Source organism: Cyanistes caeruleus, chromosome 10 (assembly GCF_971803275.1).
Source record: "Cyanistes caeruleus chromosome 10, bCyaCae1.hap1.1, whole genome shotgun sequence".
NCBI classification, from domain to species: domain Eukaryota; kingdom Metazoa; phylum Chordata; class Aves; order Passeriformes; family Paridae; genus Cyanistes; species Cyanistes caeruleus.
In genome coordinates this window covers 20,065,894-20,082,618 of record NC_141710.1, presented here as the reverse complement: position 1 = coordinate 20,082,618, position 16,725 = coordinate 20,065,894, and the positions used below count along the sequence as shown (strand labels likewise).

Below are 16,725 nucleotides of genomic sequence, written 5' to 3'. Positions count from 1 at the left end.
TGTATACATCAGCCCTGATTTATTAAGTTTAGAGGATTTGCACTGTTGTTTTACAAAATGGTGTCAACTTGCAGCATGACTCTATTTGATGATGAATAGCTTTCCCAGGCCAAAGAGCTAATGACATCCAGAGCCCCCGTGCCTCCCACACTCCTGCGGTCCGAAAGGCCACGGATAATTTCTGCCCAATCAAGCCCATAAAGAGAGAATTTATAATCAGCTTTAATGTATTTGGGAGCTAAAGTACCTTAGTCCTTCATCAAAGGGAATGATAAAAACCAGAATTAATATGGCTGGATTTAATTATTTCTGAGTGCATAATTACTCTTTAGCTAACTGGACAGGAGGTATGTTATTTCTCTTATTTTGAGCAAAGGAAAGGCATCTGCAAGCACACAGTACTCACTGTCAAGGTCTAAAAATGTAGCCTGTTAGTGCCTTAGCATTGATTGCAATACAAACAGAATAAATATTTGAATAATAATTTAAATAATGCAAAAGCTATTTTTAAATTAAATGAGTATAGGCTTCGTTAGGAGTGCCTCCTGCTCTCTGAGTTTCTTTGGCTTTTGTAGTGAGACTGTTCCTTGCCTTTAGGAAACATAAAATGCAGTAATCACTTTTTTCCCCCCTTTTTAAAGTGACTTAGGGGTCTAATTTCCCATTAGCATTAATGAGAGTTATGGGTATGCACCAACATGAGACTAAATGAGACAAAACCTTAGAGAGCCTTTTGATAAGTAAATCATCTTTGCATCAGCATTTTAGAGGCTTTAATATCCTCTTTCCCCCCCATTAGTTATGGTACCTATTACTTTGTTGATATTTAATATTTATTACATAAACTTTAGCTAAAATCTAGGTTGGCATAGTATGGCAGATTATCTGTTTGAAGGCTTGTGAGTTAAACATAGTAAAATCCTTTTTTTATAATGGATGCCCATATTTGAAAGTGAAATGCTCAAAAAGTAAGATTAATTGGGCCTTCACAAAAGGTGAAAAGAAGGCTACAGCAGAACAACAGTGAAAAGTAACTTGGGACAAAATACTTCTGGCAATCACAGTTTTGGAAAATATTCCTTTTTGTTTCATTGGCCCATAGTCCATTATGTCTTAATATTAATATTCTTCAAATTAGTTTCTGTTACCTGAAAAGAATAATAAAATGATGGAAGAACTCTAAAAAATTATGTATTGAATGAACAGTCAGTGCTAAAGAAATTAACCTAGTTGAGGGGATGCATTTAATTTACAAAATCATAAACTATCTGTAGAATGCTAATTGAAAGCTGCAGAAAATATCTAAAAACTATACACCTACTAAGGAATTTCAGTTCTGATTTATTTTTACTTAAAAAGGCAATTGCTGCTACATTTTGCAGGTTCTTGCCATTAGATTTTATTCTGTTTATCTGCTTGTGATTTCAGCGTGTTTTCCTGTGTGAGGACTCAAAACATCAATCTTTCTTTATGATCATCCAGACACAGCGAGGCTGTTAGTCAGAGTAATCAGTTATCTGGAGAATCAGAAGCAAAAGCCATTTCTTACTGATTTGAGAATGAGAGTTATTGCTGAAAGGGGTGGAATTCTAATCCAGAGTTTCTCTTAATACCACTTTCATGACTTCAGGAAGTGTCTTCAGCATCTGCAGGTGGAGCAGGCAGCGCAGATCAGAACAGCTCTGCCTCCTCTCGAGGGGCTGAACCCCTCCAGGCTGCCCTGTGCACAGAGGCTCTTGAGCTGATGCTTCTTTTAGGGATTGCCCAGCAATTAAAAAAGAGAAATTAAGCCTCACAGCACCCCTGTGTGTTTAGATAAAATATAAGGAGGTTCATGCCTGCTACATGAGGGCTAAACTCTGCTTTGGTTCCTTGGACTCAGGGCATTATAGTTCCAGGAAGCAGAAAATCTCTCTGTAATAAGTGTTGTCCATCATATTTGCAGGCTGGAGTGAACTTGTGGGAGAAATAATCTCTCCTGTGTTTCCCAGGCACTGTGAGTGGTGCCTGGTGGCTCTGCCACGTGTCTCCACAGGGATGAGTCCTCCTGCTTGGGGGGACGTGGGGAGCAGAGCCCTTGTATTGTGAAACACATCTACTGCTATATTAAAAAACATGTTTAATTTATGACAGCTTAAAAATAGGTCAGCCCCTTTGCAAGAAGGAATTGTCAAGCAGTGGAAGAGGCTGCCCAGGGAAGTGTTTGAGTCACCATCCCTGGAGGTATTTAAAAGATGTGTGAGTGTGGCTCCTGGGGACACGGCTTAGCAGCTGCCTTGGCAGTGCTGGGTTACTGCCTGGGCTAGATCTTAAGGGTCTTTTCCAACCTAAACAATTCTATGATTTGAAGGAAGATGGTCTGATTTTTTTTAAAAATGTTTTTCAGAGAACCTCAGAACTGTATAAACATGGAAATTATCCAGATTATTTTTAAAGCTAGCCCCAGTCATGCTTTACCATATTGTAAAATCAGAAATAGTATGAGGCCAGACATTTATATTGAGATGGTTGATGCACTTTGTAATTGAAGTTGAGATCTGGAACCATGATCTACACAAAATACCTGCCAAAGGGCAGTTATTAAAAAAAAATGTCACATACATTGTCTTGGTTTCATCTAGAAAATAAATTGCCCATCTCTATGCAAGTTATTTGGAGAAATGTGTGTTGTTTGCCTTTCCAGATGCCACTTTGCCCCTTTCTGGTGACTTTTAAAATTTAAAATCTAAGAAGCTATTAAGAACATATGTGTGTGTGTATAAATATATATTTTTATATATATATATCCTTGCTTCTGCCTGCATTTCCATTCTTAAGTACAAAGCTCTTGCCCTTCTTAAATTCAATCTTCCTGTTTTCTATGCTGAAAACCCATCATAAAATTACTGTAATTCTTTTCACAGAGTTTTTATATTTCTGATTTTATTCTTTTAGAAGTAAAGTCGTTATTGTCTGAAAATGCTGGGCTGAGAGATATTTAAATGTGTGTGTTTGGATCAGGGCACATTACCCAGACACCAAATATTGCAAATATCCAGGGCTTGTAGTAGGAAAAACTCTCACCATCAAGGCTTTCAGCTGAGCAGAGTGATTGTTAGAGGTGTGATTATAAAAATGCTCATGTTTTATTTACGATGTATAATTCCAGTGTTCTGTATTTAGAATGAGTTAAAAACTATACTCCTGGCTGATGCAGGAATTAAGGTATTGAGCTTTGGTTTTCAATAATATGGTCCAGTTCCTACATTCACAGTTAAAGTCTCATGGTACTTCATGGTTTTTTTTTTCTGTTTCTTAAATCCATGCAACTGGTAAAAACATTTTATGATTTTTTTTTTTTAAAAAAACGCATCACTCAAATACATGGTGTTTTGCCTATAAATGACAAGTTCAATGCTGAATGACTAAAATCCTGTAAAATAACAGAGAGCTTTTTAAATACAAATGTTTTAATACTCCACAGTGCTTAGATTTAATGCATGTCTCTTGCCTACATCTACTGCAAATATCAACACATACTGTTCATCTCTTTTTTGTTGTTGTTTTTGTCTATTGCTATTTTATGCATGAGGAAGTTCTTGTTTTCTACTCTGTGCTTGGCTGGCTTTTTCTTTTTTTGTTACTTAGCCCTGTGTTCGTACTGATTGCTTTTTCGCATGCAAATTACAGAATGTCATGGAAATGAGAGAGCTCTGAAAAAAAAAAAGGAAAGATAATGCTGAGTTCCAACTGTCTTTTGTTTGTGCGTAAGTGTGTAAAATATATGACATGGAAATATTATCAGAGTGGCCTTTGACTTTCCTTCTGGTGTATATTTTTATTACTCAGTAAAGGAATGGGCATTTTTCCCATTGGAAAATATGATAACTCTATAAATACTAATACTTTTAATAATACAGGTGCTGGGCATAAAGGAATTTTCTGTCATCCTCCTTTTATGGAGGTAAGGAATTATGAACCTAGATGCCTTGCCCAAGCTAAAATTTCAATTCAATGCAATTTTTTTTTGCATGAAACTCTGGCCCCATTGAAACCAATGGCAAAGGTCATTGTCTTCAGTTGGCCTGGGATTTCACTCTTGTTTCTGGTTTACATATGGATTTTCATGTTTCCTTACAAATATCTCAGCAGGTAGTCAAAGGTTTCAAGGGTATCTACGGCTCTGTTTTAAAGAGAATGTGATGAATGTGTCAAAAACCCCCAAAAATTAAACCCAGGCTTATCTTTATATAAAGCATGAGCTTAAATGGTTGAATTTAAAAATGTGAATTAGCATTTGACAGAAAATATTGTTTTAACCAATTGTCAAGACTTTTATTAACCACCTTATTGCATCAAATGCAAGACGTAATTTGGCAGTTCTTGTCTCCACTATTCCTAATAACAGCAACAGGAAAAAACCAATTAAATGAAGTGGATAAATACAATCCATGGCGGGGTATGCTTTTAGTAAACAAGCTTTGATTCTTCATTTAAAAACAATAAAGCACTGGGCACTCTCTGATTCTTGTGCTAGATGTTTCTAATAGCCATACCCCCTAGGGAAGGTTTTGCTGTAATATTTGAAAAACTTAATGAAAAATGGGTTGTTATAAACTAAGATTTCCCTCCCTGCAAATGTTTTTCTTGAAACGTCCGTGGGAATTTAATATTCACTGTTTTTTTCCTCAGTCTTGTATATTCTTGAATTGTCTTTTTTCCTCCATTTTCTCCGTTCTTAATCCTAGGTCCCCTTACAAAGAAACAGACAGATGATTTAGGTGATAATGAAGGTGCTGAAGATGAAGGTATTTTTTGCCGCCAAACTGATTTGCATGACAAGGATCCCTGAAAATCTTTTTTCTCCCCTCTTTTTTTGACTTCTTGTCTTCTTTTGAAGAGTTTTTTTGTTTTTTTAATTCCCATTTTTGATGTGTTTTGTCTTCTTGCTTGTTGTTATACATATATATTTTTAATTTTTTAAAAGAAAGAATGTTGTTAAGTTCTACGTTTTGCTACAAAACAGTAACAATATTTAAAAAGGAGGGTTTTTGTTTTCTTGAAATGGACTTTTGATATGTTGCATCCCACCTTTTGACTGAATTTTGTCCATACTATTTAAACTAACACTCTTTTAAAGTTTCTCTGTACACCTTTTTGCATGTTTTCTAACCCTATGTATTTCACCAAGTACAAAGATGTTTCTTTTTTTTTTTCACTGACTGATCTCAGTTTGATAAACATAGAAAATGTTGTGTTTAAAAAAGGAAAAATTCAGAAAATTCCTTAAAAGTGTCTCTTAAGCAACTGAATTTCCCCAAATGCCAACCCATCTGCATTTATGCTGCAACAAAAAAATATAAATAAATTAAAGGCTACCCCACCTCCCTCCAGAAGGGAGGCAGCATTGCCAGCTGGTGAAGCTCTGTGGAGCTAAACTAAAACTAAAAGAACCTGATGTCTTCTGTTTTCTGCAAACATACAAAGATGCTGATCTGCTTGAGCTGACCCTTAGAAAACCCTATTACCAAGTAAAATCCAAAGTTTGAAATGTCAAGCATATTATTCTGTTCATAAATTATGTCTGTTGATCATGAAGCTATGCAGATTTGATATTTTTTCAGGGCTATGAAAATGGTAACAAGGGGCTCTTTTTCCTGAGCAGTCTCATCCCTTCAAGTAGATGTGCTTCAGAGTTCTGAATCTTAAACACACACTTTGTATGGTTTATGGTCAATGAGTAAAAGAAATTACCATATGGGAGAGGTGGAGTTGCTGCTTGCAGCTCTCTTAATATTTGGGGTGTCGGGGGACGTTGGCCAGATACTAAATGAAACTTGTAGGCTGGAAGGCTCTTAATTAAAAAGTTTTTCATCACACAGAACATCAACTACTTAACTTAAACAGGAGCACACAGTCTTTTTAGAGCAGATTAAGGAAAGAAAATTTGAGCATTTAACTTCTTACCCAGTAACTGAACACAGATTTTGTCACAATTTTATGATTGATTTATGATCCTTTACTGGATCTGTATGTTAAAGCATACAAATGAAAGCCCACCAGCTGGGCCAAAATTTGCAAGATTTGATGATTTTGATAAATTGAAAATCTCCTTTGAAAGCTCTCCTGTGGTGGCTTGAGGCAGCAGGCAGCTAGACAGCACTGAGCCAGTCACTTACTCCTCCCTGGGGGAGAGAACTGGGGAAGGAAATATAAAAGTAAAATCATTAATTGATATAAAGACAGTTTAATATGATGGAAATGAAATGAAATAATAGGAATAACTGTGATAAAGAAATGAGGATATGCCAAACATGTGGTGCACAGAGGAATTGCTCATGGCCCCTGGCTGATGCTCAGCAGCTCCTGAGTGGTGACCCCCAGCCAGCTTCCCCCCAGGTCACATGCTGAACATGATGCCACAGGATAAGGAATATCTGGAATATCCCTTTGGCCTGTTGGGCTCAGCTGTCCTGGCTCTGTCTCCTCCTAACCTTGCCTTGCTGTGAGCACTGCTCAGCAACAACTTCAAAATCAGTGTGTTATCAACATTATTCTCACCCTACGTGCACAAATTAACTCCATCCCAGCTGAAATCAGGCCACACTATTCAGAGCTAATTATGACAATTGAGATTCTCGTAGGTTTATGAAGTCAGGACATTTTTGCAAGAGTCCAGGGTAGAATATTGCAAGGGATATTCTTATGAAATCTCAAAGATCTGCAATAGTGAATCAGCCATTACAAAAATTGCTCTGTCTTGTTTGAACAAACAAGAAACCACTTGAAATTTGGGCTATTCACCCAGTGGGCCTCAGTAGCTCTCCTAAATTCCTGTATAATTGCCAAGACAGATGCTAATGACATCGGATTTGTTGAGTCCTTCTCTGCTTAGACAGACTTCAAAGAGCCTCCTCAGTTTACTGAAATTCAGCAGAGAGTGGTTGCTGTCAGAAAGTGCTTTAGTAGGTAGGCTCAGAGGAGAGGAGGGATCTCAGTCTGCTGAGAACAAGTGTCCATGTCAGGGAAAACCTGTCTCCCTCTCTGACAATTGCAGGAGAGAGAATAAGGACTGTAAGAACACTGCAGTCAAACTAGGGGGGAAGAGAACATTTACAACACTAATAAATCTCTGTAATTTATAGGACTGGGATTAATTTTCTCTGGCATACAAGTGACAGTTTTGTTCTCCTTTCCATGCCAATAGAAGAGTGCAGGCAGTAATTAGACTTTTACTGCTTCCGAGAGGCACAGAGAGACAGGGAAAATTTAAATTTTTATGATCACTAGACACTCTAGACTGCTGGGTTTTCAGCTGGGTTGATAGAAGCCCTGTCTGCTGAGACCCTGCATTTCCCAGGGGAGGAGCAGGATCAGAAGTCCTGCATTTTTGTGAACCTGCTCCTCTGTATTGAAGCTCTAGAACTTGTTGCACGTGCAGAACTGAAGAGTTCACAAACTCAGCTATATGAGTTTGGGTATGAGTAGCAGGAAAGAGACAGGACAAGCAAAAGGTCACCTTAGCTCTCTAGTTTTCTGCTAACCTGTCATTCAAAGCCTTCACTTTTTGTAGGATGGTTGATTTTAGGCACTGTAAAATCCTTCAAATGAATAGCTGTGGGGAAAAAAAAAGCTGAAGTGAATGAATGATGAAATTGGAGCATTAGGGACTGGGCTGTACATGTGCAAAACAACTTGTCAGATATCCATAGAGTCCATGTTACATAAACAATGCCCAGAGATTTCTAAAATAACTAGGATGATGTCTACATCAAAAAATCCAGAGATCTCAGGTCTGTTTATTGTATTCTATCTTTCTGAAGAAAGAGGTCCCATAGCAGCTTCTTGTAGGAAACATCTGGAGAACATTTTGTGTTGTGCCACTCAAATATCTGAGTTTGATTAGAAGATTTCATTTTAAAACACTGTTCAATAATCCTACTCCCATCAGCTGCTGCCATTACCACAGCATTGGTGCAAACCTTGCCAGCACAAGCACTGGAGTCAGTAATCAAACTTGGATCTCTGGTATGTGCTGCAACCACTAGACCAGGCTTAATTAGATCATTTTTCATTTTTGTTTTCAAAAGAGCCAAAGGCAGTAGTGCACATTACCAGCTAATGATCTATTTGCTGTTTAAAAAATGAAGGTGTTTTCAAATTCTATGAGTGTGAAAAGTCAGAAATAATATAAATGCCTTTTTTTTTCCCTCCAGTCTGGATGCATTCTTCTTTCTGTTTAACCCTTTCATTCCTACACTTCTACTGCTTACCTTTTTTCAGTAAATATTGAATGACTTGAGCAGGCACCAAAAACAAGAGTGGCAAAAGCAGTTGCAAGCAGTGAGCACTGGGGCTTTCCCTCTTTAGAGCAGTGGTGGGTTTGCCCATCTTCTGACCTGCAGGTATGCAGTATCTAGTGTAGATGAAAAATTTACCTTCAAATTGTTCAGCAGTTACACAAAATGTACCTTCCCCAGTCTGGAAACAAGGCTTAGTTTTAAAAAGTAAAATATTATAATCTTATTGTCTTGTCTTAGTCTTAATTTTGGTCAGGTAATAATTTAATTTGGCTATAGCAAAAAATCAGTGACTCTTAGGCAACCTTAGTTCCTATCCACTAAAATCCTAAGCACGACCTAAATTTTGGCAACACAAATCATTAACCAGCCAATGTACTCTGGGATCAGAACTGGACTTGTAAGTAGTTAGTGTTCTACGAAATATCCATGAAGGATTGCTCCCAAATGAATTCTCATCCACTGCTCTATCATACACACCTTGCCTGGCACATCAATCTGTCAATCTTAAATCCTTATTTAGTCCCCAGTGCTGTTTGAGCATCTCAGTTTTTAATGTATTCAGGCTCACAGCATCCCTCTGCAATAGAGGAATGCTGCTATTCCATTTTTAGAAAGGAAGAATACAGATGCCAAGTCTGAGGAATGCAGACACCATGTCTGTTGCTGAGAGTACATGCCTCAGAAGTGGGGTCTGCACTGTAGTTGATAGATGCTTCTGCTCTTCCCTCCTCCCTTCCAATTTCTCCTGTGGAAAAGGAGACAGATTAGGAGCAGATGTTGCTGTTTGCTCACAGCCTGTAACTGTGATGATTCTGATAATTTAGTCTGGTGCTCTCTCTTGTATGGGCTATTGGACTTCTTTGACAGAAGGAAGTTCTTGGTCTAGAGCATGTTTTAAATCAAAAATGCCAAAAATCAACTCAAAGTTGCTAATGATGCAGAATTCATCTGCAAATCCCTTCTTACGCTTAACAGACTGCAGTGCCACTGGTGAGAAGGAGCACATTGCAGAGTTGAGGCTCTCCAAAAGCCCCTGTCACTCCATTGGTACTAAAATACACTGAGATGCCAAGTTTGGCATTTCTTCTGCCTTCAGCTGTCGTGGCAAGAAGGAGGGGGAGCAACACTCTTCCTGTCTGGCACTGCTTGCACGTTTTTGGACTTGGGAGATCAGCAAAGAGCAGAACACATTCGTCTGCCCTGCAAAGCAACCACATGCTCCAGCCTTAATTATAGCCCTTAATGAGAGCCAGCCAGGCTGGGGTAGCACAGATCTGACCACTTTGGGTGAGCTTTTTGACTGATGCACATAGCCAAATTCATGATTCCTGTTCCTCCTGTCACCCATTCATGTTAGCTCCGTGATTTCCTCTCCAACGCACAGATTCCAACACCACTTGCACTTTAAATTGTGCTGATTTTATTTTCCCTTTACACACAGTTCAAATTGTGTCAAATTTTTGTGGTGATGTTATTAATACTTGAAAACATGCATGATAAAATTCTGACAGACCTTTAATTTAAGTACCTCTTTAGGGCTTCATTTTACTTTCAGCACTGCCAAGCGTTGCTTGTACAGTGAAGAGTCTGTCAGCTTTTGCATTTCTAACCATCACCCTTTAATAATTTAAAATGACTGCCTACCTGGCTATTGAGGTCCTGCTCTAATGGGAATCTGCTCCAGATGTTTACCTGTAAAAGCTTTGGCCTTTTTCATGCTAGGATAACATTCATACAGTCCTCCATCAAGATCTCAAATAATTTTCAGGTAAAGGTAGTTAAGGGTTTGAGAGTGCACAAAATGATCCCCTGGTTTGACAGATAGGAAAACAAACAAAGGGAGAGAATTCTATTTGTCTGAAGCCTGAGGGATGCAGGCTGTATTTTAAAATAGAAAACATATCTGAAATGCCTCACAGAAGCTCAATAGTTGCTTTAATAGTCTTGGAACTAGACTTTAATAGTCTAGTTTTATATCTCATTTTAAAAATGTGGCATTAATGGATGTTTACATATTAGGACTAAGTGCACTACTTTATTAAATGGTAGTGCAACTATAAGGCATCCGATGGATTTGAACTGAAAGGTCAAATGCTGTTAAAAGGCTTTAAAATTATTAAGAGTAGCAATGATTGGTACCATGCTCTACTTAAATATTTTCTAGAAAGGCTTATGGAAGAGTTGCACACATATCCACATACCCACATTACATTCTTTGGAGGACACACACAGGTTTTTCACTAACCAATCTAAAAGTTTTCCACTGTTCTGGGCCTGTTTCATGTTCAAAACCCAAAATTTACTTAACAATCTGCATCAAGCTGTCACAATTTTTTATGCCATCTAGAAAAGCAATGCTTGTGACATGGGTGCTAAATTAATTATCTTTTTGTGTGAAGTTGCCTCCAGGCGGGCTTTTTTCCATTCCCATTTTGGTTGTGCCCTGCAAATTATATTTGTTAAGTCACGTGGCCAATTCACAGCAGTTTTGAATGATTGAAGCTATAATTATATTTTGTTACATATGACAATTGTGACTGATATTCACAGTCAGACCTGGTTGCCTGTTGTGTGATGTAACAAACACAGAATGAAAGTTAGCCCTATTCCTAAATTGTCTGTAAAGACAATTGTAAAGGTGGGACATAAAAAGTAGATGCAACAAACATAAGAAAGGTACAGAATAGAAGTGATAATAGAAATAATTACAAGAAAGTTCATGTATGTGTAATATAAATAAGGTTAATCCTCTGCTGTACAGTAAGATCTACTTAGAGGTTTGATGAACTAGCAATTTAAAGCCAAACAAATCACAGCTCCCAAAAATGATCTTCTGTGTGACTGAAACCAGAGCTGACTTGAATTTGAGAAGGATTTTTAGCTGTGCTATCCTTGCATATGTCTTTGAAAAGATGAATGTGTCCATTTTTAATTAAAGCAACACTTAATAAAAAGCAACAAAAGTGCAGAACACAACTAAATTAAATCAGTCTATAAATCTACCCTTGGCAGAAATGCCACATTTACACCTAAAGTCTTCAGGTTCAGAATGAGCCACAAACACAAACAATTAATCTGCATCCATGAATAACTATTAATCTGCATATGAAAGTGTAACTACATTGTCCTGAGATCACTCCAGCACATGCACAGAAAGCCAGTAGGAAAAAATGAAAGATGTATCATTTATGGTCAGGTTATGAAAAGTATATTTGAGTACCAAAACCATAAATTATTTACTTCACTGAGTTGGACCCTTAACTTCAATAATCACCTTTTTAAAGTACATCTTTCTGCCACTTTTGTACCAATACACAAAAGTGTTCTCCTCACAGAGTATTATTTTAATTCTCCTTCCAGTTTAGTTTTAAAGGATGAGAGTTTTCATGGAGGAACATTTTAAGGTAGGAATACATTCTTGATTATAATCTGATTTTTTTCTCTCTTACTTCAATCATATCAGTTAATAATCTCAGTTGTTAATAATATATGTATTTAAACAACACTCTCCCAGCTGAATATTTGCACCTTTCAAATATTCCTGGCTATAGACTGCAATTGATACAAAATCTCTGACCAAAGTGCAGTGATCTTTTTTCCCATGAAGAGCTCCACAGCTCTGTATAATCCATAGCCCAAAGCCCCACCAGCCTCAGCTGAATTCTGCACACCCTGAGTGATGTCTCCAGCACTAAATCGCTGCCCAAGACACTCAGATGCACAGTTTTTCTTTTGTAAGAGGGATTCCTCTTAAGACTGATGACTTTGGTAAAGAAAATTCATTCTGCATGTCATTTGGCCTGACATGGCACAGAGGCAGAGCTGGAAACTGGCCTTCCTTATCCATCTGATCTGCAATCTCTACAAGGATATTAGTAGTAGAAAATAACAGTATTGTAGAGACAGAAATTACTCAAATAATAACTTCCTTATATATGAGATTTTATTCATGAATATGGGCTTCCTTTCTCAGATAAACGACACCCATTCTTTTCTAAATATTCCATTATTTTTCAGATATACAGGCCAGTTCTACCAACATTTCATTGCTGTTCACTGTTGGTGCTCTCTAATTCTATGTAATTTTAATTAAAGAAGAATTCTGAGACAGTCTCCCCCTGTGTTACCATCAAACATACAATTAACTGTGTACAATTTCTGCTGGGAACAGTCACACAGTGATTTCAGATTAATAATTTATTATTGCTTCCATATTTGTATAAAAAAAATAGAAAAGGCAGCACAGACTAACAAAACATCTACTGAAACTGCATATGAATTTGGAAAGATTTTTTCCACAGTTTAGATTTTAAACCTGAGGAGCTCAAAACTCCATCCTATGGACAGTGAAGATAAATAATCTGTAGCTTTACACTCCAAGCTGCGTGTTGGAAAGCCCTCACTAAAGGCTCAATCGAGAAAAGCAATACAAGCAATTTCATGCACAACCTTTCATCATCTCTTTGGTGTTGAATAAGTGATTGTTCTAGCACTTCCAGTATTGAAGATCCAATTTCTGATCTCGACTGTCCTGGCATTTTCTTCAAATTAGAATCAATATCAAAATAATCGTAGCAGTTGGCTTTTTATAAACAGAAACCTCTGTGCTGATGCTTTCCAGCAAATTCCAAAAGCAGGGTTTTTTGTGTAGCTGCCCCCTCCTGCTCCTTACAGTGCTTCAGAAACAATTCCAGCAGTTCTGCAGAGAGCTCCCTTGAAAGCTTCTTAACTAAGATCCTTCCCAATCAAAGGAATAAACAATACATCTGAGGTTTCTTCTAGCACTAAAGGAAGCAACCAGAGAAGTCACTTGAATGCTGTCATAATGGCAAAAAAAAAAAAAGTGCTTTTGAATCAGAATATTCAGAACAGTTCATCACTGGGAAATTTTCCTAGGCTCTCTTGTTATTGTCTTTCTTGATTTTGAGGGACTATTATGGCATATTATGATTTGTGCCGTGAAAGAGACTCAGGCACCCAGTAAATCAGAACAAAATGCAATTTAATCAGATGTAAGAGTTTAAATTTACACCTAAGCTGATTTATTTCCTGTCCAACTTTTAAAAACATATCAGCCCAAACTACCTGCTTTGAATTGGTACTCAGGAACAATTCTCCTCAAGACGAGTAGCACTGTTCATATATTCAAATTTTTTTTCCTGAGGAGATGCATCCGTTTGCAAATAGGACTGTTTTGGGGTGGAGGGATACCTAAATAAAAAAAAAAACAGTGTGACAATATCTAATTTTGTTGTCAGAGAGAAAGGCAGAGCTTCTAACATTTTAAATCTGTTCCCTGCCTTTGATGTCACTTTTGAGAATCTCACAATTTTTTTGAATACAGGGTGGGAATTTTTGAGTATTGTTCCAGGCAGTTTTTTTCAAATATTCAGTCTTTTTCATGATTTAGGAAATCAACAAGTGCCCATTCACCTTAACCTTCAGGCTACCCAAGTTATCAATAATCTTAATGCAAGGTCTAAGTGCTAAACAAGTACTTTCCTTTTTTCAAGTACTTCTTGAACTCAAACTCCAGACCCATCCTAAATCAGCTGTTTGTACAAATTAGTGGACTGTAATTAATCAACACTTTAATGTATGAGCAGAAATCTTTATCTTAATTTGTTGGGGCAGTTTATCTCAATATGTAGGATTTCACTCAGCTAAGTGAACAGAAAGTTGCACTGAGCTTTTGCAAGTGTTCATCTGAAATGAGCTCACTCTCATGTCAGTAGGCACCATGCAGAAGACACCCAACTCAGCAGGGTCAGAATCAGAGCAATGCCTCACTGCACCTGAGCAAATAATGTGTTACCATTTTCACTCCCTTTCTGCTTTTCAGAGTGTTTCGAAAATAGGAGTTTTAGTTACGAGAAAGCCACAAAGAAACACTTGTGCCCACCTGCCCATTTCCTTATGTAAAAGATGTTGCTTGAGAAACACTTCCAGAAAAAATAACTCACTTTAAAAAAAAAATAAAAAAATAAAAAAAAAAAAAATTAAAAAATTGCATGTATCTTCTTTGGTGCTTTCTTGAGATAAAATGTGTCTTAATATTTTTTCCAGACATTCGGGACAGTGGGGGACCTAAGCCTGTGATGGTGTATATTCACGGAGGGTCCTACATGGAAGGCACTGGAAATTTATATGATGGCAGTGTTCTAGCAAGTTATGGGAATGTGATAGTCATCACAGTCAACTATCGCCTTGGGGTACTTGGTAAGAAGCTTTCAGCTTTCCACTAATCCCTGATATCTGCAATGCAATTCATATTATATGTGAGAATGTACTTTAAAAAAAAAAAAAAAATAGGCAGAAGAGCGACAACAAGTGCTTTTACATTTTCTTTGTCAAATAGAAGGTTTGTATTCTGGGGATGGGATATAAAGATATTGCAGGTGTTTTCTGGAAGAGGCTGCTGTCATGCTGCATGAAACAGGTATTGCTGAGCTGTCCAGGGACAAGAGCTTCTCTTTATTTTTCCTTCCCTCCCCCCCTCTCTTTTCTTTTGTTTCTATGAATAATACTGATGCTTTAGTTCATAGACAGGTAAATTAATTTTTAAAAATAACTTTTAAGCCATAGAGCCAGGGTTTTCTATTGGAAGGAAAGAGACTAACTTTTAAATACTGTGATTTTTTCATGCTTTGAAAAAGTGAAGAATGTTATGAAAACATGTTTTTTGCCTGTTTGCTTTGAACTTCATTGTGGTTTTAAAAGTGGTATGGGTGTCATTCAAGTACCTCCAGTGTTTCTTTTCCAGCTAATTAATTAGAGAATGAAGGAGTTATCTTTGATTGTTTCAAATACATTCAATAGAATGTGCTTGTGCTGTCGGTAGAGGTGTCTGGTCTCCTTCTGGTACCTTGGATTTATGGAAAATAAAAATCTCTCTGCTATTTTCTCAGAGTAGTCACACGCATGGTAACACCCACCAGCTCTTGAGACAGTATGGCTGGTAGGGGCTTTTCCTGCATATTCTACTGAAATATTGCATGCTAAGACTCCTGAAAGCAGGAGCTGGGTGCTGGGATGTAATAGAGAATACAACAGTAACTTCAGAACATTTACACAGGTGTGAGGGCATTCCCTGTGACATCTGAAAGGCTGTGACAGACCAAGTGTCATTCACAGCAGAGAATTTATTCTGGAGACCAGTCAAATTTATTTTCAAATGTCTGCTACTCTGCTTTACTTTTGGGTAGTTGGTTTTTATTCATCATTGCTCTGTTCTTGGTGTTGTGAATTTTCTTAACCTGGTCCCAAAGTGCATCGGTTCTCTTTGCTCACCTGGGTAATTGTCTTCCAACAGTTTCATTTTTGTTAAAAATTTGACACCCTAATTTCAGGGGGAGGGAATGGATTTTGGCTTTAGACTTTGAAATTTAGTGTACTGCAATTGTGTTTTACAAGAGACCAAATAATTTCCAGAGACATCATTACTATTATTGTCTGGATTTATTTCCTTGGTACTGGAGGTTTCATTTGTGATGTAACACTTTAAATAAGGAAGTTCTGGTTTTTGTATGGGTTTCCTCCTCCTGTTTTCAAATTATGTGATGACAAATTATGTGATGTGAAAGTCCTGGACACATATTAGCAGTTAATAATCTGTTACCTGTGCCTCTAATCAACATTTCAGTTTGACACCAGTGCCTATCTTTGATGTCTCAAACAACATTCTTCTGTATTATATGCTAGTATAAAAGAAATTATCTATTATCTGAAAGGGCTGTTTATTCTTGTATACTATTTAGTCTGATTCCCAAGTCATTAGTAATTGCAATGTTTAAAAAGACTAGTTGCTTGAAAGATGGAAATTAATACACCTTTATTGATGATAATGGTTTTTCCACCTGTAAATTAACACTGATCCCTGAGGTAAACCACAGCTAACACCTCACTGAGCTTAGGAGGATTTCACTTTTGTTCATGTCTTTGTGATTCTTTGGGCTTCGTGGTCTTTCCTGAGCCTCAAGGGTCAAAGAGCTGATTTTATTTGAAGTGGGAACTATTACACTAAAACCTCTAAAATTCACAGCAGAATCCAGTGATTGGTGTGAATACTTGCTACTTTCTGCAAACCCAGTGAAAGCTTTGCAGGGTTTTCTTAGTAAAAACAATGCTGTTTACACATCTATTGTATTTGTTGCAAAGCCTATCTGTCATATATTAAATAAATAATGCTGAGGTATGATGAAATAGGTAGTGGAGAAACAGAGCAACAATGAGAAAAGAAAGTTTGAACAGTTTAAATTTTTCCTGCTTTTCCTCATTTTCTAATCTACAAATACTATCAGAGTAGGATTGTGCATAATCATCAGCTTTTAACTTTGATGTTTTGAAACTCTTGCTCCTCCTTGTTCCAGCAGAATGCCACCCTTTGCAGTCACATTAAGATATGGATTTACAAAAGCACAGCTTTGTATTTTTAATGTAAATT

General features: G+C 37.2%; 1 protein-coding gene across 10 annotated transcripts in view; it reads left to right on the top strand.

The window, feature by feature from the left end:
- Positions 1 to 16,725, top strand: part of NLGN1 (neuroligin 1) — a 483,239-nt gene that overhangs the window by 279,289 nt on the left and 187,225 nt on the right. For 7 of the 10 annotated variants that reach the window (XM_086843333.1, XM_086843330.1, XM_086843335.1 and 4 more), the window contains 2 exons: positions 4,728 to 4,787; positions 14,349 to 14,501. The exons of 1 other annotated variant lie outside the window; for it this stretch is intronic. In XM_086843333.1, coding sequence (XP_086699459.1) covers positions 4,728 to 4,787; positions 14,349 to 14,501 — 213 coding nt within the window. The remainder of the gene's footprint in view (positions 1 to 4,727; positions 4,788 to 14,348; positions 14,502 to 16,725) is intronic. 2 more of the 10 variants (XM_086843337.1, XM_086843336.1) reach the window with 1 other exon arrangement.